General features: G+C 39.1%; 2 protein-coding genes across 2 annotated transcripts in view; both read right to left on the bottom strand.

Annotated features, from left to right (window-relative positions):
• gad2 (glutamate decarboxylase 2) overlaps nt 1–763 on the bottom strand; it is a 32,914-nt gene extending 32,151 nt beyond the window's left edge. Inside the window, exon 1 of the mRNA XM_026944833.3 lies at nt 30–763. Within this exon, the coding sequence (XP_026800634.2) occupies nt 30–102 (73 nt within the window). The 5' untranslated portion in view covers nt 103–763. The remainder of the gene's footprint in view (nt 1–29) is intronic.
• A 5,873-nt stretch (nt 764–6,636) lies between these two features.
• On the bottom strand, nt 6,637–27,434 carry LOC113545448 (myosin-IIIa). Its single transcript, XM_053237817.1, has 16 exons — nt 27,351–27,434; nt 27,060–27,189; nt 25,584–25,640; nt 23,322–23,413; nt 20,630–20,710; nt 18,887–19,092; nt 18,537–18,648; nt 18,173–18,335; nt 16,879–16,965; nt 16,672–16,795; nt 15,973–16,591; nt 15,095–15,242; nt 11,971–12,062; nt 11,829–11,869; nt 9,479–9,622; nt 6,637–7,809 (listed from the first exon to the last, which is right to left on the bottom strand). The coding sequence occupies exons 1-16, from the start codon at nt 27,393–27,395 to the stop codon at nt 7,701–7,703; spliced, it is 2,250 nt and encodes a 749-aa protein (XP_053093792.1). The 5' UTR covers nt 27,396–27,434; the 3' UTR covers nt 6,637–7,700.
• Between the last annotated feature and the right edge of the window lie 46 nt (nt 27,435–27,480).

A 27,480-nucleotide genomic window follows, 5' to 3' on the forward strand; every position in this document is an offset into this window, starting at 1 on the left:
CATGGAGCCTCTTCACCGCGTGCTCTTACCCGTGATGGGGTTTTGGTCGCCGCTGTCTCCGCCGTTTTCTGCGCCCAGAGACCAGAAGCCGTGCGAAGCCATGGCCAGGCAAAAAAAATAAATAAATAAATAAAAAAAAATAAAAAATAAAATTAAATCTCCAGCGTTATTTTTTCTTTTCTTAAACTCTCTAGGACGCGCGGAGACGAGCAGCAGCCATCCAGACCGGGAGAGAAAGACCCACAGGACGGGTGGAGGAGAGAAAAATCAAAACAAAAACAAACAAACAAACAATAAAATAAAATAAACAAAACTAAAAACGCGTTTCTGTGCCGCCGGGTTTTCAGCGGATCCTCCACCCAGTGCGTCCTCTCCTCTCTCCGGCTGTAAGGGGCCACATTCACCGCGCGCCCGGATGGACGCGCTCTCTCTCTCTCTCTCTCTCTCTCTCTCTCTCCTTTTTTTTTGGATGTCACGCACAAAATACACAATTAACTTTAAAAACTCGTGTATTATTCTCTCTGACGCAGTTTCATAATCCGCCTTGAGAAGGAAATCAGGAGGCGAGAGGTGACGCCACCATCACCATCACCATCACCGCCACCGCGCGCGCCGCCGCCGCCACCGGTTCGTTCACGTCTAACGGCGCTCTGCTGCTGCGGTGCTGCACGCCAGTGTCACGTCACCATGGAGATTCCAGCGCGAGGCGCTTCGTCACGAGCCAGTTTTTCTCTTTTTTTTTTTTTTTTTTTCGGTTTTCGATGTTGCGCGAGAGGCACGAGGTAAAAAAAAACAAACAAAAAAAAAAAAAAATCGGGTCGTGCACATTCCAACTTGTATTTATTTATTTATTTATTTATTTATTTGCAACCCCCTTCCCAACAATCCCCCTCTCTCTCTCTCTCTCTCTCTCTCTCTCTCTTTGTGCGGTAATCTGCTAAACCGGGAGCTCGTGCATTTCTAATCCGAGCTCGGGTCTCATTTTAGCATCACTGTGCTCACAGCATCTGGAGATAGAGATGCAGATAATTTTATTAAAGATATTTTTCCTCTCTCTGCGCATCACTAAATGCAGCCTAGTTTACATTTCTACATCAATAAATAACAAACACATAAATAAAATTAAAAAAAAAAATAATAATAATAACATCAGCATCAGATTCATATATAAACACATCATCACCATTTTAAAATAAAAGATTATTTACAGCAATTTCCAATATGTTTCCTCTAAAACCCTCTCAGTGCATTGTTACTTATTCACTATTTATTATAGAAAGAATTAGATAGAAAAATATTATTCATGCTTTAAATTTATTATTATTATTGTTGTTTTTGAACAATAGACTATTTCCCATAATTCTGTCCCTGATGTGGAGGATTTGATTTGTGTTGTTTGTGTTTAGCAAATTCACTGTAGCGCGAAAAGGATAAAAAAAAAAAAAGATGAAAGCCCCATGCGTTAAAAAGGACTAAAAGCATCACCGCATTTTTGCGTGTTTATTTTACAGAGGAATGTAAACGCGTGAAATTGTGTGCGTGTGTGTGTGTGTATCCGTGTGTGTATCCGTGTGTGTGTGTATCCGTGTATCCGTGTGTATCCGTGTATGTGTGTGTGTGTGTGTATCCGTATATGTGTGTGTGTGTGTGTGTGTGTGTGTGTTTGGTTTGGAAAGAGATTGTTGGGTTTGAACACGCACTGCAGGATCAGAGTGGTTTATTTTAATAAAATTAATAAAACACTGATCAGAGACTGATTTCCTGGACAATTTTACACCCGTGTGAGATTAAAAGCTCTGTCTCATCGCTCTCATCCAACTGACACCTTTCCTAAATATTAAAAACAGTCCTAACATATGAATTCATATGAAAAACAAAGTAGCTGATGATAACTGAGAGCATGTTTTCGGATTATAAATGATTCTTTACATGATCACTCTAAATGATCACTTTACATCTGAATGATGTGGCTCAGTTACTGTCTCTGACTGGCTGTGTGTGTGTGTGTGTGTGTGTGTGTTACAGTGATGCTCTAAACTCGCCCTTGTTGACTTTCCCTCACTGCTTGGAAGTGTGTGTGTGTGTGTGTGTGTGTGTGTTACAATGATGCTCTCAACACGCCCTTGTTGACTTTCCCTCACTGCTTGGAAGTGTGTGTGTGTGTGTGTGTGTGTGTTACAATGATGCTCTCAACTCGCCCTTGTTGACCTTCCCTCACTGCTTGGAAGTGCGCGTGTGTGTGTGTGTGTGTGTGTGTGTGTGTGTGTGTGTTACAATGATGCTCTCAACACGCCCTTGTTGACTTTCCCTCACTGCTTGGAAGTGCGTGTGTGTGTGTGTGTGTGTGTGTGTGTATGTGTGTTACAATGATGCTCTAAACTCGCCCTTGTTGACTTTCCCTCACTGCTTGGAAGTGTGTGTGTGTGTGTGTGTGTGTTACAGTGATGCTCTAAACTCGCCCTTGTTGACTTTCCCTCACTGCTTGGAAGTGTGTGTGTGTGTGTGTGTGTGTGTTACAATGATGCTCTCAAATCGCCCTTGTTGACTTTCCCTCACTGCTTGGAAGTGTGTGTGTGTGTGTGTGTGTGTGTGTGTGTGTTACAATGATGCTCTCAAATCGCCCTTGTTGACTTTCCCTCACTGCTTGGAAGTGTGTGTAAGTGTGTGTGTGTGTGTGTGTGTGTGTGTGTTACAATGATGCTCTAAACTCGCCCTTGTTGACTTTCCCTCACTGCTTGGAAGTGTGTGTAAGTGTGTGTGTGTGTGTGTTACAATGATGCTCTCAGATCGCCCTTGTTGACTTTCCCTCACTGCTTGGAAGTGTGTGTAAGTGTGTGTGTGTGTGTGTGTGTGTGTGTGTGTGTGTGTTACAATGATGCTCTCAGATCGCCCTTGTTGACTTTCCCTCACTGCTTGGAAGTGTGTGTGTAAGTGTGTGTGTGTGTGTGTTACAATGATGCTCTAAACTCGCCCTTGTTGATTTTCCCTCACTGCTTGGAAGTGTGTGTGTGTGTGTGTGTGTTACAATGATGCTCTAAACTCGCCCTTGTTGACTTTCCCTCACTGCTTGGAAGTGTGTGTGTGTGTGTGTGTTACAATGATGCTCTAAACTCGCCCTTGTTGACTTTCCCTCACTGCTTGGAAGTGTGTGTGTGTGTGTGTGTGCGTGTGTGTGTTACAGTGATGCTCTAAACTCGCCCTTGTTGACTTTCCCTCACTGCTTGGAAGTGTGTGTGTGTGTATGTGTGTGTGTTACAATGATACTCTAAACTCGCCCTTGTTGACTTTCCCTCACTGCTTGGAAGTGTGTGTGTGTGTGTGTGTGTGTGTGTGTTACAATGATGCTCTCAACACGCCCTTGTTGACTTTCCCTCACTGCTTGGAAGTGTGTGTGTGTGTGTGTGTGTTTGTGTGTGTTACAATGATGCTCTAAACTCGCCCTTGTTGACTTTCCCTCACTGCTTGGAAGTGTGTGTGTGTGTGTGTGTGTGTTACAGTGATGCTCTCAAATCGCCCTTGTTGACTTTCCCTCACTGCTTGGAAGTGTGTGTGTGTGTGTGTGTGTTACAGTGATGCTCTCAAATCGCCCTTGTTGACTTTCCCTCACTGCTTGGAAGTGTGTGTGTGTGTGTGTGTGTGTGTGTGTTACAATGACCTTGACAGCAAGAACACTGCTGTGATTTTTGCCCCTGTGACTTGTTCACACTGTTTGCTTTGAATTATTTCATTATTATGCGCTAACAGAGTGAAGAGAAAATGTGTCCGATCAGCTGTCATATAGACTACAGATGGAGTAAAAACACATCTTTAAATGTCCCATTTAAGCAGTTTATCGATCCTGATCCTCTCTGCACATATAAATCACTTCATCTGTCCTTTTTTTGTCTTGTTTTCTTCAGCTGAGTTGAGAAAGAAATGGGAATGCAAGATGGCATACTCCTAAAAAAAGAAAATGGGTTGTTAAGGATTACTAAACAGTAGGTGCTTTATCCTGGCAAGGGTGGATCTGGAGCCTCTCTCTCTCTCTCTCTCTCTCTCTCTCTCACTCTCTGTTGAGCTACACATGCTACTCCTGTGATAGCAGTGATCCTGACCCCTTCTGCTCTCCGGACCTGCGTGATCCATCCTGATGCCCTACTTCTGGTTGGATTTCTCATCACCTGAAACCCACTCGCTGCTGCTGAGGATCATCCACATGGACAGCTTAAAGTTCCAGATTACTGTAGATGGTACCACTTGATACAAACAGTTTTGCTCTCAAGTCTCCATCAGTGAACATTCGATAACTTCAACAAAATAGACTTCATGTTAAAACTATAATGAATTTCCTGATTACACAATTGCACTATTTGTCCATGTAGTACACAGTTATAGAAGGGAATTATTTATAGTCTCGCTATCTGGTGTCTATCCACAGATGAGGATGAGTTCCCTTCTGAGTCTGGTTCCTCTCAAGGTTTCCCCTCATATCATCTCAGGGAGTTTTTCCTCACCACCATCACCTCTGGGGTGCTCGTTAGGGAAAAAATTATAAATTTAAAATGTATATCCTGAATTTATATATTTCTGTAAAGCTGCTTTGTGACAATGTCCATTGTTAACAATACATACAAATCATACAAATAAAATTTAATTGAACTGATCGAATCCTGGAAACACTGGGTGTGAGGAGGGAATACACCCTCAAAAGGACATCAGTCCATCCCAGACAGCATGCACACACATTCACACACTCAGGGCAAGTTCAAGTAGATAATTCACCTACTGACATGTGTTTGGGAGTAGGAGGAACTATATATATATATGTATATATATATATATATATATATATATATATATATTTATGAAAGATTTGCTTTTTTGATTCACTGCCCCTTAGTTCCACAGAGTTATTATTGTACCTAGTGGTTAAAAATGGTAACTGCAACACAAGCACTAATAGAGGCACTTTGGGGCAGGTATCACGCTGCCCCATGCTCAGGGGAGGAGCAGCACACAGAGCTGTTAATGAAAGAGTTCCTGGGGTTGTGTTTTTACGACAATTTAGTCTAGTTTAAAAGCGCTCGGTGGCCACCATGATATTGTTTGGAGCAAATAATTGGAATGGAATCTAATAAATTTCCACCAAAAGGCAAAGTGAAAGTGAATTAAGTATGTCTGTAATGTACAGAACCAGTTATGGAGTGGATAATATCTGTACATCAGAAATGCGCGTGCACCACAGTGATATTGTTTCCCATGCCAATCTAAGAAAAGAAGACGAAGAAAGATATGCCTTCTTTTTTCCATTGTCCAAATTCTTTTGAGTTGGATTCAGGTCTTTTGTGTAAAAATTTTGCTGAAACCTGGCAACCCTGGTTAATGATATTACCTTAAACCCAGATGAACAAATGTAAATCTAAAACTTCTCAAAATGAGCTGCTAAACTTTATCTGGATGACTGTGTGCTGTTGAATCTCAACTGTCTGTTACAGGGTTCTTCTCCTTCTCTCTTCCTTTTTTCCATTTTTTTATGGTTCCATAAATATTCATTGCACATCGGAGAACAACGCAGAGTGTGTGTTACAACAAGGAAATTCAGACAGAAAACTTTGTGATGTGATTCTTATAGCTTAAGTCAAGAGTGAAATGAAAAAAAAAGAAAAAGATTCTGTTTATTTTTCCAGTTTCTATCTTTATTGTTTCATGCATTTTACACTACAACAGAATGTTCTAAGGAGAAGAAGCCCTTTAGGAAGAATTCCACTAAAGCTAGAATCATTATGGTTAGTAATATCAATATCCATAGTGTGAAAGTTTTCGGTCTGAATTTCCATGTTGTAACACACACACACACACACACACTGTGTTGTTCTCTGATGTGCAATGAATATTTATGGAATCATAAAAAAATGAAAAAAGGAAGAGACAAGGAAAATCATACATGGACAATTTTGTGTTCAATACCAAAGAACCACAAACCCTGTGTGGAAATAACAACCTATTTATATTCTTCTGTCTTCTGTACTTCTCACTAGATGACAGCATCAACCCAGAATGCAATGTGGCATGACATCTTTACATTTCTCATGGTTTTATTATGCTGTGGCTGCAGCAGTGTAGACAGTATTAGTGTGGATTAATATTTCAGCACAAACTGCTTACTGTAAAGTTATACATAGAGAACGTCATTTTCTCCAACACTAGCCAACGCCGTTTGAAGATAAACGCCTATATTGGCTTGCTAATCCTGTTAGCGGTTGCACTTTGTTTTGCCCAGTCTGAATTTATAAATAGAAAGTCATGGATTAAAGATTTCACTTTCTGACAAACAGTGTTCCCTTCAGCCTGCTCTCGTAGTTGAGGTTTTTAGCTTGAAGAACATTTAGGAGAGTTGCCAGGTTGTCCAAATTACCTCAAAACTAGCCTAACTGGTAAGTGATCAAGTTAGCTGATTGTATTGTATTTGTGGATTTGAACATCAGTATAAAGACTTTGACTAAAAAAAAAGATCTTTTACTGACAGGAAAGCAAACTCGAACTCAAAAATTGAACTCAAATTCACAAATAAGAAGCAAAGACACTTAAGTAAAAAATGAAAATGATGTACTGTATATATACACACTGAAAGATATTAAATGGTGACACACAGCACAATCCGCTTTGCATTTTTATTACACAGAAATGCAAAATCCTTTTTTTTTTCTCTTATTTTTTTTTTTTTTATAAAATATGCACATTCCACCATTTTGCATACAGTAAATGGATTTCAGTGATTTCGTTGCAGTGTAGATTTCCAGCCTGTGATTCAAAATGAGGCAGTCCTGATGATATGATTTTGTAAAGAATGTTAGGTAATGTTAGCTAGCTAGCTATATTTTTTCCAACAGTAACAAACAACATTAGAAAAACAGAGAGACAGAGTTCAGTGAAGTTGGTATTTCATAATAAGCAGCTCCTCCATTTTTTTACCAATTAAAAAAGATCACAGCCCTGCCTTGTTGCGTTCTATTGGCTCAGAAGATCGATGTTTGTGAATTCACAGGTCAAAGTTCACACAGATAAACTTGATGCAAAGTGAAAATAACCGCAACCAGAAGCAAAAGCATGTGTTTCATATCTCATGTCCTTTCCCCTTCAGTGAATCGGCTTTTCCACTGGGTGTATTTTAATTGTATTCAGTCTGACTGCTGTTCTAGCTGAGAAAGAGGAGAGTGTAGTTCTCAGATCTCTCCTATATCAACATAGCAAAGACTCAAAAATTGAAACTGCCTAAAACTAGAAATATTGGCACCAGAGCTGTGCAAGAATATTCCACAAGAAACACAAGAAACATGAGAAAACATTCAAGTGTACAAAGTATAAGAGACGATGGTAAAGTGCACACACAGTGCAGGATGACTCAAGAGCCAGTCAGTGAAGTATTAGATTAGATTGTAAACTGTGCTATTTAGTTATGTACATGAATCATTATCCTGAGATCATGTTTAAAATCAGTTGCTAATAATCTGTTAATGCATAAAAGCTAGTGCAAGTTCAAGCTAATGCATTTCCATTAGCATTCTTTTCTCATTAGCCATTTTCTTCATTTTCTGAAGTATTCCTGTAATAAATATATATATGAAAAGTATATAAATATAAAACCAGCACGGCTCGACAAGCCGTACAAACTACTGTATCATACATATTTACAAAACCTTTATCAGCCCAGAACACAGAGTCTAGTTTTGCTCGATAAGCCTTCCTCTCTGAGACGTCTTCCTCAGCAGCTTCCTGTAGTCGTAAGGGTTGTCCTCATTTTCCATAGACAGCATTCTGAGAACAGAGTGCCTGCTGACACAGAGGAGAAGATGAAGCTATAAATGGCATGGAGGATATGACGCAGGAATAAAAAGAGACTGTGTGTGTAATGGAGCTGTTTGTCTTTACACAACTTTATCATCTCACGCTTCACCCAATACATCACTGTCTCTGAATATTTTACCCAGAATATGCATCTTCTGGCAAGACATGCAAGGTCACATTCAAAGTTAAGGCCTTACACGAGTGAGGATTTAATACAGACTACAGACTGAAGAGCAGTTTAGAAGTTATGCATGAGTTATGCATTTGGGGGCAAAGCTTATTTCAAGCAGAGGAATTAATTCACTATCCTGAACTTGAACTTAAGCGCATTTTTCTTGCGTGATATGATCTTGAGTGAGGAGCAGTATTAAGTCCAGTGTGTGTTTTGGCTGTAAATACATTCAAAAATACTATAGAATGCCATACACCAATAATAAGTACATACATATCACACTGGTAATTAATTAATTAATTAATAATACCATCCCTTTAAAGTCCATGAAGAGTTTTTTTTTCTCATAGAGATCTTAATCTCAGACCCTGCTCATCTCAGGACTGAATTTTTATGAATAAACTTATGAATTAACATTAGCCTGTTTGTTCTGGCCCCCTAGTGGTGTAGAGGCCGGCATCTACAGAATGACTATTCTGCAAAAATAGCTTTCGTATAAAGAAAATAGCGACAATATCAACTAAAGCTGCATATCCTCTTTCAAAGTAATAAAGTGTCTATCTACATATGAAATGGGAGCTTTCTCTGTCTCATTGTTGTGAAGCACTCAATAAGTAAACAGACGTGTCGCCTCGGGGCCTGTTTATGGCCTGCGGGATTTCCTGAGGTAATGTGGCCAAGTATATACTGTATTGTATATATTTTACAGAAGAACACATTAAATTAACAAAAACATTGGTATTAATTTATAAATTCAACAAATCAAAATAGTGAAGTAGTGAAGCATGATAAAATAGATGAAACCTTAATCACACATTATGATTTCATGAGCTTGATTAATCTTGTGGCACCATTAAGTTAAATTAACTGTATGTGTGCAGTATAAAAGAAACAAAAATGCAAAATAATAGGATTTGATGGATCAAGTGTTATTTTATGCGCTGCTGCATAATGAGCGTGGAAGCTATATTGTTAAATTAAAACAATCGTGCAGTGATTATTGTGATAATTACAACTAGGACTATTCATTGAGTAATATTTTGGCAATATACTGTAATACTCTAATTATATATATATATATATATATATATATATATATATATATATATATATATATATATATACAGTTATTTTATTAACATTTATATAGTTTATTTTATTGTTCATGTTTTACTTCTCTCTTGCTTTTATGTTGCATATTAACAAAGTGAGATCTGCTTTATCAGTGCGCATTTTCTATGCCACAAATTTTCAGGCTTAAGAAAAATCTGGCAACCTCACAGGCGTGAACCACACACAGGTGATTTTAATAATCCGAATGGGAAGCTCAGAAAATGAACTTAAGCAGCTACATAACCCGACTCTGAATACAAGGAACTTTATTCACAATAATATTAACATAATTTGTGGACTTAATTTGGTTGTATAGCGCATGTATGTATACACACTTCCATGTGTCATCTGGAGTTTCAGACCACTCACCTGTTCTGGTTTGGAGATTTGGGGGTGTCAGACGTGGGGATTTCGGACTCTGGTCCCTCTGTGTCTCCGGACGTCTCGCTTGTGGATTTACTGCTGTTTAGACTCTGGTAATACTGATCATCGGTGTCCAACAGCTTCTTAGAGCTGAACATCACAGAGAAATAAATGCACTAGAGTCATCATGAGGTCACATGACCAAGCCATCATCTGTAAATGATCCCTATTTTTTTGTGGTCGTCCAGGAAACATTTTTGTACTACAGTATATATCAGGGGTGTCCAGTCTTCTCCACAAAGGGCCAGTGTGGGTGCAGGTTTTCATTCCAGCCAAGCAGGAGCCACATCTGTAAATTCCACCTGTTTAATCAGTTGAGCCTGGCTTTCAGTAGACTCAGGTGTGGCTTCTGCTTGGCTGGAATGAGAACCTGCTCCCACACTGGCCCTTGTGGAGAAGATTAGACACACCTGCTGTATAGGATGCTGAAAAGTACAGCATCAGTCAGATGTAAAGCTGTAACATCTGACACGGGAAAGCCTTTATGGTTTCATATTAACATGAAAAGCTGCATTTATTAACTCTAAGAGAGAGAAAAAACAGAGAGGCTGGTGAGGGATGACTGTTTTGGAGCTATAAACCACCAGCTTCAGCCTTAAACAATGAGGTTCTAGTGAGTTCCACAGCTTGTGTAGATGTAATTATTCATTCATTGCCTGTCTTTTTCCAGTGATGGAATCAGCAGTTTTCAGTGGGTTTCTCTGTGTCTCTGAACACCATCAGGACAATTATGTAAGGTATATGTGTGTGAGTGTGTGTGTGTGTGTGTGTGAGATGAAAGCTCCAGCGTCTCGGTTTAGCTCACTGTCTTATTTCACTGTGAGAATCTCTTTAAATCACTGTGTGTCTCATACAGCAGTACACAAGTTTCCATCACACTCACACAGGCAGAGTGAAAACACACACACACACACACACACACACGCACCATGACGTGCAAGTGCACAATGACATTGTTTTTCTCCTTACACTGTCGGCCATCTTGCTTAACTGCATGTGATTTCACAGGACATCTTTTCTCACTGGAGCTGCTGGACATCTCTCTCTCTCTCTCTCGCTCTCTCTCTCTCTCTCTCTCTCTCTCGCTCTCTCTCGCTCTCTCTCGCTCTCTCTCTCTCTCTCTAAGTGAATGCATGGAGAGCTGTCTGGTGTTTTTCCAGCTTTTCTGACTTTCTACAATTTTCTCTCTCTCCTCCTCTTTCTTCTCCTTTCTCTCAACTCCTCTCTCTCCTCCTTTTTCTCTTCTTCTTTCATTCTCCTTCTCTCCTCCATTATCTCTTCATCTTTGTCACTTCCTTTGTCTCTCCTCTTTCTCCTCCATTCTCTCTTATCCTTGTTCACTTCCTTTCTCTCTCCTCCTTACTCTCCCCCTTTCCCTGTTCTCCCTGTTGTCCTTTTTTGTCTCTTCCTTTCTTTTGCCTCCTTTATCTCTCTTCCTTTGTACCTTTTTCTTTTCTACTTTCTCTCCCCAGCTCCATTGTTTGTGTGCCTATCTATCTATCTATCTATCTATCTATCTATCTATCTATCTATCTATCTATCTATCTAAGTATGTATTTTAAAATGTTATTTATTCTGTGTTAAATGTTGTCAGTGTCGGCACATCATGAATGGTTAAAATAAAGGACTGTCAAAAGTAAAAAAAAAAAAGTCTCTCTCTCTCTCTCTTTCTCTCTCTCTCTCTCTCTCCTGTCTTTCCCTTCTTCCTCTCAGGCTGTGATCCTGGTTGGTGTCTCTTATGTCGACCTTCTCACTCTTAATGATGCATGTAAACTACTGCTGTCTGTCTCCATCTGTAAATCACTGCACCTGATGTCTCTGCATGAGTGTGTACACACACACACACACACACACACACACACACACACACACACACACACACCCTCATACACATATAAGACAAGTGACAAAGAGTCCTGAGAGAGCAGTAGAAAAGTTGTATGCGTGTGTGTGTGTGTGTGTGTGTGTGTGTGTGTGTGGGTGTAAAATCACCTAATAGAGCACACATATTTCAGCTCACTTCCCATTCAACAGTTCTAACGCTTTCAAAAAGCCTTTTTTTATGGTTTTGGCCTTTTATTGAAAATGTTTGAATTTGTATGTGTGTAAATATTTATTCTATTATTAGATTTTATGATTATATTTTACTGTAAGTGTGAATGCTCTTTTATTTTCATATAATTTTTGTGATTTTGATTTTGAAACACACTTCCTGTTCTAGCGGTTTCTCGTTACGTTCCTCACATTGGCTGTCTGCTTGTGTGTTTTTGAGTGCACGCAGAACTAACTCGCTCACCTCTGCTTCCTCGTCCTCTTCTTGTCATCCTGGATGGATCGCTGCGGAAAACATGACGAGAGAGAAAAACCTCATGAGCTGGACACACAGGAGGTGGAGGCAGAACCTCGCTACGGTTCACTGTGCAAGAACATGAACTCACGTGGATGAGGCTGTAGTACGTCGAGTCCTCAGGAGTGCTCAGAGTCTTTGGCTTGGTGCTCCGGCGAGACGTCCGTATCTGCTGTGTACCAGCTGGTGGGGACAGAGACGAGACATTATTATCTTTGAGGTCAGACTACAATTACTGGCTGTGTGTCCTGTACACTGTTACACAATAACAGTCATAATAATGATGTAAAATTGCTTAAAATATGATAAAAGGTGCCTTGACTGTGGAACGCTGTTACCTTTTACACTCCCTCAGTTGGGGTCAGAGGTCAAAAATGTAGGAAACATCATTGAATTTCAGCATCAGAATACTAGTACTAGATATTTCCTGACAGATGTATTTGTATGGCTAATTCCACTATGTGGTGCTGACCATAGTAATGGTAAAGTACAAAAAGTAAAGAGTTTGAGTTGTTTGAGTTTATTGTAAATAACAGGATTTTGTTCACTCCCATAGCGTAAATGTTACACTGAGAGAGACAGACGCTAACCTCTCTCCTGAGATCATGCATGTAGTATTTCCTGTTTAAAGGTGCAATAGGCACTTTTTTTTTCCTTACTATTACAAATAACATGGAAAAATATGTAGAACACGATAAAAAGTAAAACCTGTTTGGAAAACTGTGTTCTGTCTGGAATGATTGTTTGTGTTTGGATAAGCTTCCTGTCAGCCATTTTATAGACACGCCCTTTCACTCCACCCCTATCTTAGTCTGAAATCGGTAAGCACCCAGCGCAGCCAGATAATTATTCTTTGGAAAAAAAAATAAAAAAATCACTTGAAAAAACTTGAAACGCAGTAAAACCAGAATAAACACTGGCAGCACTTTTCCAAGATGGAGTCATTTATTACTAGTGATGGAGATGAAGCTTGACGCAGAATTAGAGAAGTTGATCCGGGACAAGTCTGTCAAGTTTTTTCTGTCATTACAAAGAGAAATAAGGCAGCAACTACACTTGTGAACATCCTCATAAATCATTATAAGCCACATTTATTGTGTTTATAGCGTTTTAACTCAGTTGCATGTCCGAGTGTGCTTGAAAGTGATGTCATGACAGGCCTCGCTAATGTTTACTGCAGTTAGCATGCTAATTCTAGTTATACCGCTGGTTCTGGGGTGGAGCTTTGTGTACATAGGTGAGAACTGGGATGGAAGTAAACAAATCATTCAAACCTTATTCAGCTCTGCCTGTTTAACCATTAGAGACATAAGCAGAAAATGTTTTAAACTCATAATCTCTGTAATTATCTAGTAATATATTGAGCATGACTCCATGTTCTCTATTCTTCTATGCTCGGGTGAATTTTTATCATTTCTACACACACAAAACCGCCCTTAGATAATTGAGATGATGGATATTAGGAACTCTCTGATTTGTTATCTTAGCGTCAGTGAATTCAGTGCTAGCATGAAGGCGACTAATCAACGTTGTCAGGTGTCAGCAGGAGGAGGAAGTTTGTAACATGCCCACTAAAAGGTCATCAGTAATTCTCCATTGCTCAGTGGACTGAAGGCAATTTAAAGTGTTCATATTAAAGCTAGGCGTATTTGCAGGAGGTGTTTCTCATGAAATATGATTAGCATTTAATGACCTTTGTAGAAAAGGAAATATGATTGATATTCAAAAGGCCACTCAGATTTCCGATGTCTTCGAATAAGCAACAATAATCAAGTTTGATTGTGATTGTGATTGTGCTTTTTTTTTTTCATTATTATGCCAGACCTTTTCTATGACTGTGACAAATTATCATGCGAGTGATGAAAAGAATTACACTTTCAACATGTGATATATTGCACATCGTCCATCATGAAGAGGTTCATAACTGAAATGAATTCGATGTGGTTGTGTGTCACACTATTAGGTTTTCTCTCATTCTGACATTAAAGAACATTTGCTTCAGGTAAAAACACTGATATTGTAACATTCATGGCAAAAATACAATAAAACATTGTTCCTGATAAATAATAATTTTTTATGCTTCTCAGAGATAATAGATTCTGCAGCTCCACAGTGGACAACATTAAAGTTCATTTACCCCTCAAAGCATTTACACGTATTATCTGATGAAATCCAGTGAAGAACTGTTCATGACAAAGCGAATTTTCTGATGACACGGCCTGTCTAGAAGCGGCTTTCCTGTTTCGGCACTTGACATCTCTTGTGTTGCAGGCAATCAGGCATGGTGATAGAAAAAAAGGACTTTCGATTCCTGAAACGATCTGCAGCAGGAAAGTAACTGGAACTGACTGGAACAAAGACACGACACCTGCTGCAGGTTGCACGCGAGGCTCGTCATGTGAAAGGTACAGGAGCATGCCATTGTAAAGGGAAAAATGAGGCATGCTATGATGGTATGTTAAGAGGGCGGTCAAAACGAAACGATGCAGAAGGGTGTAGCTAAGAAGTGAAGCTAAAGCTGAATGTCTAAAAGACACTGCTGGTTAGATGTGACAGCACCATGTGATACGGAAAACTCACAAAATGGAAGGTTTGCTCATTTCCCAGTTGCCTGGTTGTGCGTTTTGGTCTAATGTGGAGTTCTACTAAAGCTTGTAACCTGAATTTCCTAATCTCACTTGAGAAAAAAACAAAGAAAAGAACCAGCAAAATGGCCGCCCACACTGTCAATAGTATATAAATTACCACTTTTCTACGTTAAAATAGATTATTAAAGCATTTTAATGCTTTAAAGCATATTAAAGCAGAGCCTATACCGCGAACACTGGGTATGAGGAGGGAATACACCCTGGATGGGACGCCACACCAATTCATGGCACCATGCACACACACCCACACACTTTCACACCTAGGAGCAATTTAGTGTAGACAATCCACCTAGTGGTATGCTTTTTTAAGGAGGTTGGAGGAAACCAGAGAACCCTGAGGAAACCTGCGTGACCATGTGGAGAAGAAGAACAGAAATGCCATACAGACATTAACCCAAGCTCAGGATCAAAACTGGAGACAGCGAGACCTTGGAGCTGTGCCACTTATTCTATTGACTCTACTTTAAACATGTTATGTTTTATTCTGAGATCTGAGTAAAGAAAATAGTTCTATTAATAATAAGTCTCGTAGTCTATAGTTGCTGTGATTGTGATGTGAGGCTTTACCTGAGAGCTGTTGATCAGTCCCGAGAGTACCGTTCACGACATGTCCTCTTGTAAACATGCCGTTGCTGGTGGGGTTGATCTGATGAGCCATTATGATCTGATTCAGCTTCTGCTGCAGCATCAGGAAGTCCTGAGAGACGCTGCTTATCTGGACAGGAAGACAAAGAAAAAATGTCACAGCTGCCAAAAGAAACTGTGCTGTATGTCATAATGGCTGACACCATTTACTCTGCTGGGTCTCAAGAGATATGGAGACAAATGGTCAGTGGATTATTGTTAAATCATAGGTAGAATCCTAAAAAAATGAATCTGAATGGAGAATTCAGCAGCACTGTGGTGTAATATCACTCAATAAATCATTCTTGTATTCTGTCACAGTGGTTCATAAAGATTACAAACATTTATTAGTATTAATTAAAGAGTCCTAAGAGAAATGATTTCAAATTAGCTCATGTCATCTATCTGGTAACAAAATGAGTAAAAATACAGGCGATTATATGTATACCAATGACTTCCTTTTTTTTCTACTTCCATATATGGTCACAGGTACACTCAGCAATGCTCTTTTTCCATATATGGACTAAATGACCACATTCATTTCCATGTGTGGCAGCCTGCAAATTCCTACACAAGGTCAAATTGTGGCATTTCTGCTTTATTTACAGTTCTGAAAACTACAAGTCTGAAAAACTGAGGTCATTTAAATATTTTAAAACTTTGTGCGTTGTTCTCTGTACATAAAGGTTATTTTATGAGATATTTTAAGTTATATTCCTGAAAACAAAGTGATGATGCACACAGTGAAATGTCAAATGTCCCAATGATCCCAATATCAGCACTCTTGGATCTTCCCCTGTCTGGAGAACCTTCCTACTCACATGTTTGGAGAAACTTTCCAAATCGCTCTTCTCCTTCTGCGCTTGCTCGTCATCCATTTGCCTTGACTCATCTCCATTCTGTCCCTCAGATGTAGGTTCTGTTGGTTCATTCTCCTTCTCAGGTTCCTCTTGAGCGGTTCTGGACTCTGCTGCTATTTTTTCTTCTGATCCTGATTCATTCTGGTTCTCAGATCCATTGTTTTGACCCTGTGAGGGGTTTTGCCCATCTTCTGTCACCTGTCCTGCCTCCATTGTCTTCTCTTCTGAGTTGTTTTCCTGAGTTTGCTGATCTGTATCTTTCTTCCCCTTTGTTGGGAGCTGCCCATCCTCTTGGAGCTTCTTGCGTTCTTTGTATCCTCTGAAGTTGCTCTGGATAACCGTAGCTGCTTTGGCCTCCTGTTCAGTGTTTACTTCCTCCATTGTGGCTTCATTTGGTACAGACTCTTCTCCAGATTCTGGTGAAGCAGCTTCAGGTTCATCTGCAGAGGGAGTGATCTTTCCTTCACTATTCCCAGGCTCTTTTACTCCATCCTCCTGGGCTGAATCTGCAGATGACTTGCTCTCCTCAACCGGAACATCCTCTTCTGTATTCTGTTCATTCTCCTTTTGCAAGGCTTCTCTAAAAGAAAACAGTACAGTGTGTTATCGGGATATTGTCCATTGCAATACTTTCTATTGCAGTTAAAAACTTGTGCATACTTTTTCCTTTGGAAGCTTCTCCTCTCTTTGTGCCCTCTAAAGTGTGCCTGGATTTTTGTAGCAGCTTTGTTCTTCTCATCCACTAACTCTTTGTATTTCTTCCTTGCCAGATATCCACGGCATACTAGACACAAAAATGGAGAATGCTCACGAGGACAATACATTTTTGCCAGCTGAAGTTTCATAGTTTGGAAATATTGTTCTTACCTGCTTGAAGTTCAACAATGACAGTGTCCTGTTCGGCTTTGGTTTTATCATCAGCCATTTGTTTTCTCACCATGTGTCCTCTGAATGCTGAAGAAGACAAAAGTACATGCTAAGTACAGGCTTTAAACCTAGTCCCAATGAACTAATCATGGAATTTCACAACATAAGGATATTTGACATGAACATGAACCCTGACTATACCCCGTGTTATGTTATTAACTCACTACTTAAAACTTGGGATGTGCTGTTAAATAATTATCGATGAAATAGTAGGATGCAGAAGGTGATTATTTTCCAATAACAGTACATTCCGAAGCGCTATATTCCTTTTATACCACAATAGTTTGCCAACACTAACAAATTTTATTTATTAATGCAAAGTCTAAACTTCTCTGTCCTGAAGATTTTCCAGAAAACTTAAATTTACAGCTTTACGTCTGACTGTTACGAAGTGCTGATAATGGAGTCCCTTCCGTAATTGTTAAATAAACATCTCCTTACTGAAAACTTCACCATATCTATTGTATATTATTTTAATTCATTCCCGTGGAGTGTTTGCCATGCAACTCTCTGGGTAAGTGGTTCCAATATAAAGACATATTATAACGTATTATATATTATAACAAGCACATTAATAAAAACCTGTCATTTTCAGCTGCACTACAGTCAGAGCTGCTGTTATAGAAAATTAATCAACAATCAAGGATAGTGACTAATCAAAATTGAGAACTCCTTTAAGAGAGAACTTCTTTAATCCAGCAACTATAAGTTGCTCCAAGAACATCACTGTGTCAGCGTTCAGAGGTTTTTCACACTGATAGCCAGCACACAGAAGTGTGTATATAGGACAGGCCATTGTGAGTGGCTAGTCAGATTCAGAAGATTCTGAAGCTTGTTGCCAGATAAGTGTACAAAAAGATATCAGATCCTTTCTGAACTGTGGGCAGAGAATCTGAGGCTGAGGTTAGTGTTTACTGAGCATGTCCTATGACAAAAGTGATTACAAACAAACTAAAGTGCCATACAGAAAAGTTGCCTGTGTTCAAATTCAAACCTTTAAGGCTTCCCCCAGAGGGACAAACGAAAGAAGATGCCACCTAGATGTTTTTTTTTTCTAACTTTATTTTTTATTTAAATTATTTTGAATTAATTTTAAGTTGAATTTCTTCACCTGTCCTTATCTTGCACTTTATACTAATGTATATCCACAGTATATTTTGCTACTGCAAGCTAATTAGCAATGTTTTTACTAACACATTAACTGGACTGAGATGTGTTTAGCATGTGCCTTCACCTGACTGCAGGACTACAGCACTCTGAGCTCTCTTCCCCAAGATTTTTCGGTAGCTTTGGACCACGAGCCAACACCGTACATACGCCTGGAGAAGCACGACCCGGTCCATGGTTCTCCTGACCATCAAATTCAAGTGCTCCACGTGATAATACTTCAGAAATACCTGAAATAACAACACACACATACTGTATATCTCTCTCTCCAGATCTTTGCTCTTTGGAAATGTTTGATTGGTCTGAACTTTAAACTAACTCTCAGGGTTTGGACTTACATTTCTTACTCTTGTATCTCTATACAGAACCTTTCCTTCTGCTTTTACATGGAAAATATGATTGGATTTGCCTCTACTAGAGAGAGTTTCTACCTTTGTTTTGCCCAGAGCCCAGTTTTCCAGCTTGGCTTTCTCCAGAATAGCTGCACACGTCTCCCGACTGACGGCCGGCTCCTCATTCATACGGAAAGCCAGCATGTAGTATCTACAAACACAATGTGTCTTAATAGCAATCAACACTGCACAGCTGAAGAGTGCTTATCTACACTATGTCTGTATATTCAGTATGGAATAGCCTATATTTATTTGTTTGGAAGACTTTTTTTGCATAATTTTCGGGTACAGCGTTTGTTAAAAAGGGTCTGTGAAGAACTCTATTAAAAGCTTGAGTGGTTTTTCTGTGTTTCAGAGTTCCAGTGGCCTCACGTGTGCTGCAGACTGACCTCTGGATGAAGTTAGCGAACAGGATGCGGTGAGAGTAGCCCTGCCTGCGGATCTTAGCCGTCTCCAGGATGCCAGTGTAGCGCAGTTGAATCAGCACCTTCTCCCGGTCGAACTTATGAGCCTGGCGGTCGTTATTGGGTTTGATACAGCGGATGAAGTGCGGCTGTCCGGCCACCATCTTCGAAAGCAGGTCCATCAGTGAATACTATAAGAAAGAAAAAGAAATGAGTGGTAGTTAGAGTTGTAGCTAATTTGTGACGCCTTAAAAAAATAAAAAAATAACAAGGAACTAACTTGTTCTGTGGACATTCCACAACATTAAATGTAACAACACCGATCAGCCACAACATTATGACCACTGACAGGTGAAGTGAATAATATTGATTATATCGTTACAATAGCACCTGTCAAGGGTTGAGATATATTAGGCAGCAAGTGAACAGTCGGTTCTCGAAGTCAGTGTGTTGGAAACAGGAAAAATGGGCAAGCGTAAGGATTAGAGAGACTTTGACAATGGCCAAATTGTGATGGCTAGATGACTGGGTCAGAGCATCTTTAAAACGGCAGGTCTTGTAGGATGTTCCCGGTATGCAGTGGTTAGTACCTACCAAAAGTGGTCCAAGGAAGGACAACCGGTGAACTAGTGACATGGTCATGGGCGCCCAAGGCTCACTGATGCGCGTGGGGAGTGAAGGCTAGTCCGGCTGGTCCGATCCCACAGAAGAGCTACTGTAGCACAAATTGCTGAAAACTTAAAGCTGGCTATGATAGAAAGGTGTCAGACCACACAATGCATTGCAGCTTGCTGCATATGGGGCTGTGTAGCCACAGACCTGTCAGAGTGCCCATGCTGACCTCTGTCCACTGCCAAAAGTGCCTACAATGGACAGGTGAACATCAGAACTGGACCACAGAGCAATGGAAGAAGGTGGCCTGGTCCAATAAATCACATTTTCTTTTACATCATGTGGAAGGCCGAGTGCGTGTGCATCGTTTACCTGGGGAAGAGATGGCACCAGCATGCACTATGGGAAGAGCGCAAGCTGGCGGAGGCAGTGTGATGCTCTGGGCAATGTTCTGCTGGGAAACTTTGGGTCCTGACATTCATGTGGATGCTATTTTGACACGTACCATCTACCTAAACATTGTATAAATTGTTCAGGAATGGTTCGAGGAACCTGACAAAGAGTTCAAGGTGTTGACTTGGCCTCCAAATTCCCCAGATCTCAATCCAAACAAACATCTGTGGGGTGTGCTGGCCATCAAGTCCGAGCCATGGATCCTCGCAACTTACAGGACGTAAAGGATCTACTGTTAATGTCTTTGTGCCAGATATCACAGCACACCTTCAGGGATCTAGTGGAGTCCATGCCTCGACGGGTCAGGGCTGTTTTGGCAGCAAAAGGGGGACCAACACAATATTAGGCAGGTGGTCATAATGTTATTGCTGATTGGTGTACAAATCGATAAAAAGTCTAGATTTTTTTGATAAATAAAAAAAATGAAATTGTTGTTAAATTGATGTGGTACAAGAGAAATAAAACACTTCAGAATGTGCTGGTAAAGGAAAATAATCAACAGTAACTCTGTTTCATCACACCACCCCCTTGGTGATTTTTTTCCTATAACAGCACCACACCATTTGTATTCCTTACTTAATCAATACATTCAATTAAATGATTCCAATTCATTATTAGAAAAAAAATCTAGCTAATATTAGTTCTTATTTAAGTGATGCTCACTCTGAAATAAGAGGCCACGGTTTGAGTCCTCATGTTGGTGGTCTCTCGAGGATGATGTATGCTTTCCGCACCGTTCTCCCCCTGAGAACACATAACATATTCAAGGAAAATGAGAATTTATAGATTCAAGGGCAGGGCGAGCGTCTAACGGGCATCTAATGACGACGATAAATATTATCAGGGTGAAGTGAAGGGATGTCATTTCTAAAGCATGCTTCTAAATATGATGGATTTATGGCATGTCGGGGGAGCAGCTATGGGGAGCAGCTATGAGCAGAGATGGAGGACAGATGTAAAAGTGTGGGTCAGGGTGAACACATGGCCATGCTGGGATTTTTGTACAAGGAAAATGTAGACGTTCTTTTCCCCCATGGATGAGTGCTAATATGTCAGGAAGATTAGAACTGCAAGCTGCAAAGTGCTCTGTCATTAGGATGGGAGTGCGCATTCTCAAAAAAACTGAGAAATGGGCGTCATAGGAGAAATTTTTTTACATGTGATCTAAAGCATGTCTGGCTTACTTAGTATCAGCATATATTATGAGAATTATTATTACTGTAAGCTAATATTCAATAAATTAATCTTATTGATAGAATGTGGGGTGTTAAATATTACACTGAAATAATGCTGAAGTGACGAAGTGTCAAAATAACAAGATAATAACCCAAATACGGAGTTATTCATATATATATATATATAAGATTAGATATAATGAGATATTAAGTTAAAATAACATTGAAATTATGACATAGCACTTGCAAAATAATGACCTCACACTCTTTCTGCCATAGATCAAGGCAGAAAGAGTGATGGAGTAAAATAAAGTCATGAAAAGGCCAGTATATGTTGATCGTAACTGATAGCACATGTTCTTCCTGTTGTGTTAAGTACATGGATTCATTTCATTAAGCTTAAAATGTAGCTCTTACAGAAAAGTCATGTGAAATTTACACGGTTTTTAGACACTTCACGTGTTATGTGTTACTGCATGTGTAATTTATGGTTTTTTTTTGGATTCCCCTGACTGGATGATTTCTGTTATTATTATTATTATTATTATTTTTTAAATGTAACAGATTCAACACACACACATAGAACCAGCCTCATGCTAGCCTTGAGGCTCTGTAAAGCACATTTTGCAGAACTACAATCAAATGCAAAATGCACACAGGTGATAGGCGCTAATGCAGGTGCCCCTGATCTTCGCTACAGAAACAATGGGCGCAATCTTTGATGTGAAATTTCTAAAGAGGCGAAAGAGCATGACTCACCATGCAAATACATGGAAATATATTCACGGCCTCATCAAAGACGCTTCATTTCAATATGTATAAAGTGTCGATTTGTTTCAGGTGTGGAACTTCAGACTTTTAAATGTACATCAGGGTTTCTCTTAGAGGGATCTAAAGAAGACAACACCTAGCTATATTGCTTATAAAATGAGCTCTCATAGAGCAAGTATTACAAAATAGAACAACACTATGCTTATGTATGTAAGGCTACATGACACCTACATAAACCCTTAATAACTGTCATGAAGCTACACAGACAATCATAAGCCAGTTTGCGTTATGGTGTCACCTGACATAAACTGACTAACATTAAGTAAGATATTCCTTTATTTGCCCCCGCAGTGGGGAAATTGCATAGGACATTACTGTGTAACTACATGCGCTTATGTCAGAGTGACATAATGGTGATAATGTGAGGTTAATTTTTTTTTTGGGTACATCAGCTATGTTGAAAAAAAAAGAAACATTGACAATTATTATTACCCTGTAACAACATTTATGCCAGTATACATAACTGTACATCCTATTTCAAAGTCTCAATCATATATCATTGTATTAGTCTTTTTAATTGTTTGTTTTTAAATCGTTTCTTGCTTTTATGTTGCATCATATTACATTTGAACATTTGATGGCAAAGAATAACACAATATTTCCTTCTTCAGTTTGCATTTTCTATCCCTGATTTTTTTTTTTCAGGCTTAAAGGCAAATGCTTGTGTTCGGATGCTATTTAAAAAGCTGCATGCTTCTATTCAGGAAAAATCTTGCAACCTCAGAAATGTGAACTATACGCAGATGATTTGCATAATATGAATGTGGAGCCCAGAAAATCGACTTAACAAGGTGCGTAACCCGACTCTGAATCCCAGGAACTTTCCTCATGTAAATATTGACATAACTTTTAGAAGATTTGTTAAAAATGCTGTATCAATAAAATTGATTATAATGAAGGGCTTATAATGTAAGTGTCACAAAGCCCATTGAACTTTCACCTTCAATAAAATGCTGGGAAACTCTTAGCTCCTTGTAGTACCATTCAAAATGTCAAATTCATCTACTACTGTATATACAGCTATAATAATTCAGGTATATGTGGGTACATATACATGACACACACACACACACACACACAGTGGGAAAAATAATGGAAGCAGAACATGCTACATCCATTTCCTGTGGGTGGATACTGAATTCTGTGTTATTACCTCGCTGACTGACAGGAGTTTGTACAACGTCAGCACTTCCATCTTTAGAAAAAGAGACGTGTGCAAAAGGGAGGAAATATAAATCAGGCAGGAAGCAAAACAGATGAACAGAAGGAGAAAGTAGGAAGAAGTAAATTCAGTGTATGCTGCAAGCATACGTCTTAAGACATGTTATCTTATCAAGCTCCGTATATACCTTGACAATGTTTACAGAGCGCTGAGGAGAGCGCTGACGTGATCCGAGTCGCACCGACCCTGTCCCCTTCCCTTTGGTGTGAGCTAGATTACCTGGTTAGAGAGAAAGTATAAAGTGTTAAACGTAACATCCTAATCAAACAAACTTTCTCTTGATTTTGTCGTAGACATAGAAAACAAAAGGCAATTAAAAAAAACTCTCAAAACCCAAAACACAGACTGAGCCAACCGTTTTACCTTCTTTACAGGCTGAACATTAAAATGCCACTTATAATATTCTCCTGTCACTGTAATATGATGATTGAGGCAAATGTTTGCCTGTTATTTTTCCAAATAAAGGACAGATCGGTCCTCATATTGAGCTGGATACTGGTATGCTGGTTTTGATGGTATTTGTACAGTACTAGTACACAACTAGTATGTAGTGCCCTCAAACCTTCAATGTGGTAATCAGATTTACATTTACAACACTGTTATGGAGCACTATGTACCTTCTACAACTTCCTCAATGTAATATTATGTTAATGTGCAGTTAGTTACAAACCATCTCATGACTTGGAAGATATGGATATAAAAATATGGTTGAACAGAAAAATTAATCTTGAACTGTCAATTCAACATATAGTACTTGCAGGTTGTTCTAAAGTCACATAAAAATATTTAATGTCACCTTCATGAATTCTCCAGAATTGCTTTAGAAAGGATTTATGCAAAGCTTATGAATATATCATTAAGGATATATATATATATATACTGTACATAGGTACCCTTTGAAATCTATACCTTTCTCCACTGGCTAGTTGGTTAAAATATCTCTAATTACATCCCTTTCAAAATATTATTTTGATTTACCAGAGCTAGAGACTCATTCATTCTTCAGAAATTGATTCATAGGTGTTAGAAAATCCAGCTGGACTTGCTCAGCCTGTGCTTTCAGACCCGTTAGTTGCTCAGACCTGGTTAAAGTCAAATACTAGTCCAGGAAATAAATAATTAATTTTAAATCCATCCATGTTGAGTACCTGAAGGTGAAGACTTTACAAGAAGACAATTAAAGTAGTACTCTAATCACCATAAATAATCACCACACAGATTCTCCCAGAGATCAGAACTTAACTAGATAGCAGAACAAGACTAACTGAGTACTAGCTACCAAGATGTACAGGCTTTTTCTCACAGATCCATTACTACTTCCAGGTAAGTGTTTGTTGGCTATAATCCCTCAATGCAACTATGGCAAGAATCAAATTAAAAATGTAATTGTAGTGTTCCAGAAAGTTCAAAAAATGAGCTAAAGTGAGGACTATTCTGGAAAAATGAAGTGGAGTCATGATGTTCAACGCTTACAAGGTCTCAAAACTCAGAATCGGGGCCATTCGTTCCCTCTTTAGATGGAGCAACTAGTCAAACAGGTAATGTGAATCTGTGTAAAATGGGTTGCATAGACTAATTGACCAGAGCAAAGAGCACATTCTGTACCGCAGGTCACACTTATTGTGTGATTATCAGCCTGAAACAACCCTCCCAGCTGCTGATGGGGTCTGCTGATGGACACACGCTTCCATGCTGTGAACACTCAGTTCCAGAATCAACTATTTCAGCTGAGCCGCCACATCACCCAAACAAAATTTGGTATATCCTCAAACATTGCAACAACATACACAGATTTATTGTTTTGTAGGTGGACTGGCTATGTTATATTGCACCTAGGTCTCAATAAATGTTTGTCATGTCTCCCAGTGCACTGGCGTCCCATCCAGGGTGTATTCCTGCCTCACGCCCAGTGTTCCTGTGACCCTGACGAGGATAAAGCCCTTACTGAAGATAAATGTACGAATGTTTAATAGGTTATTGGTGCCACCCTCGGAATTAATGTCATGACTAAAGCAGGTTTGGCCTGTTGTACAGTCTATGTATGATCATTTTCACTGCCTATCTAACCAGTTCTTCCAGCTATAAAGAGGCAGGATGGGATCCAGCTTCTGGCAAATCCTCATCTGTGAAATATCTGCTACTGATGTAAGTTCTTATACACATCGTATATCATTTACTCCACTTCTTCCTTTCATTATTGCCTTTTGTTTTAGCTTATTATTTCAATACTCTGGCTTGCTACAATGACAAATACCCAACAATCACTTAGCTAGAAGTGTGTGCAGGTCTGTGCTAAGCCCATACAAAACTTCTTTAAGATTATTAATGTGTGATTAGATTTGTTAGTTGATTCGTTTGGCCTCCAGCGTCACCCATTTGCTGTACTCACTTTGCAGTGGAAAGGTTTTGACCTTAAAGAGGCCACGAACAATATATGGCTGGTACGCTGCAAGAACAGAACAAACATCTGTACTGAAATAGATTAACACAATGTTAAATAGGGATATGACTGAGCAGTGTTCACTAAAATGACAACTAACACAATCCAGTTTTTTTTGTTTGAAAGTGAATTCAGCTTGGCTAGGCATTGCTATATCGCCACAGATTTACAGAGGTTTGAGTTTTACTTCTTCTAATACATCAAGTTCAGGATATGAATGTGTTGGGAATTAGCTGATCAGCTAAATGCTAAAGTGTGCTCAGTGAGGTGAAATGCTAAACTCTGCAATGCAGTGGTATAATGTTTAAGGACTGGAGTCTGACATCACTGCTATATAGGAAAATTACTGAACTTCAAGTCACACTGTAGATCCTGCACTCTCAGAAATATGTCTGGTGTGGTACCATAAGGGGACATGTTTTGTACTTTTAGTATGTACCTAAAAAAAACTTTATATATAAAATAATTTAACATACATAATTGAACTCTAAAGTTACTTTCCTATGTGAAAGACACATACGAAAGATGCGAAACATGTACCTTTGATGGTACCACCCCAGTGACAAAGAAAAGTTCAGTTTATTTCTGAAAGTTTGGTAGGAAGGATGAAGAAATTGTACTCTAAAGAAAATAAATAGAGACATGAAAAGTGAATGTTTTTCAACAGAAAAAAAAATGCGGTTTTCATCAGTTTTGTCAGTCAAATCGATTTTTATGTGGTTTACTTTTTGCTTTTTTCCACGGTGTCGGTTTGCATCGCTGTTCCCATGGAGACATGGCATGTGCTTTTTATCATTTGGCTTTCCCATCTAGCCTTATCTCCACCCCTGTCCTGTCATTGGTTTGTTACCTGATTGTGGTCACCTGTTCTGTGTTTTTATTTATGATAAATGTGATATGATCAATCTACTAATTATACTCTGTTGTGTCAATGTATTGTGGTAAAGTGTTGTGACTGTATGCATTACTAAGCTTTTCCTCCCCTAGTTTCCTAGTGTGAGTTTCTTGTTTTTGTGACCAGGCTCCAGTAGTTTTGTCAATCTCTATCCCTGCTTATTGACCGCTGTGCTATACTTTGTTTATGATTCCAGGATTGGTCAGAGCACATATAAAGACCACATTATATTATGTGGATAGCCAGTGTTCTTGTGTCAAATTTTTTGAAATGTTTCAAGACATCATACCTTTGTACAACAATGTGGATGAAAACAAAATGAATGCACACATGGAGAAAACCAAGTCCTGGAACAACGACGGACCTCTCTTTTTTAAAAACTCTTTCTTTGTTAATTATATACCTGCTGAAATGTAACATTTTTTAACTGGATTGAATAAATAAGTTAGATTTTCACTACTGGGTAAAGAAAGCCTTTCTCTCAGCTCTGGGAATACCTATGTAAAACAGCTTTCTCAGTGTGCTGGTACCTGTTTTAGTGAGCGGATTAGTGACTAGTTTGCGAATCAGCTCGTTCTCTGAAGACCTCAGCAGCAGGATGATGTCAGCAGGAAGAGCATCTCGGTTCTTAGCCAGGAACCCGGACGCATTATAGATCACCTGATCAGTACATTCAAGATAATCACATGAACACATCTTATACACAATGTTACTGATCTGAAGAGATGCATACTGTTATATTGTATATATATATATATATATATATATATATATATATATATATATACATATCTCACACTTTAGAAAGGAACTATCCTTACCTTTCCAGCATAGTGGTTGATTCCAAAGCCAAGATCAACCCTCATCGGTCTCCAGAAGTTTTTAGATTTCAGGTTATCCTCGAATTTTTCTGAATGAGCAAAAGTGAGAATCCTTAATAAATTTATTTAT

The sequence above is a fragment of the Pangasianodon hypophthalmus genome, chromosome 1 (genome assembly GCF_027358585.1).
Source record: "Pangasianodon hypophthalmus isolate fPanHyp1 chromosome 1, fPanHyp1.pri, whole genome shotgun sequence".
Lineage (NCBI taxonomy): Eukaryota > Metazoa > Chordata > Actinopteri > Siluriformes > Pangasiidae > Pangasianodon > Pangasianodon hypophthalmus.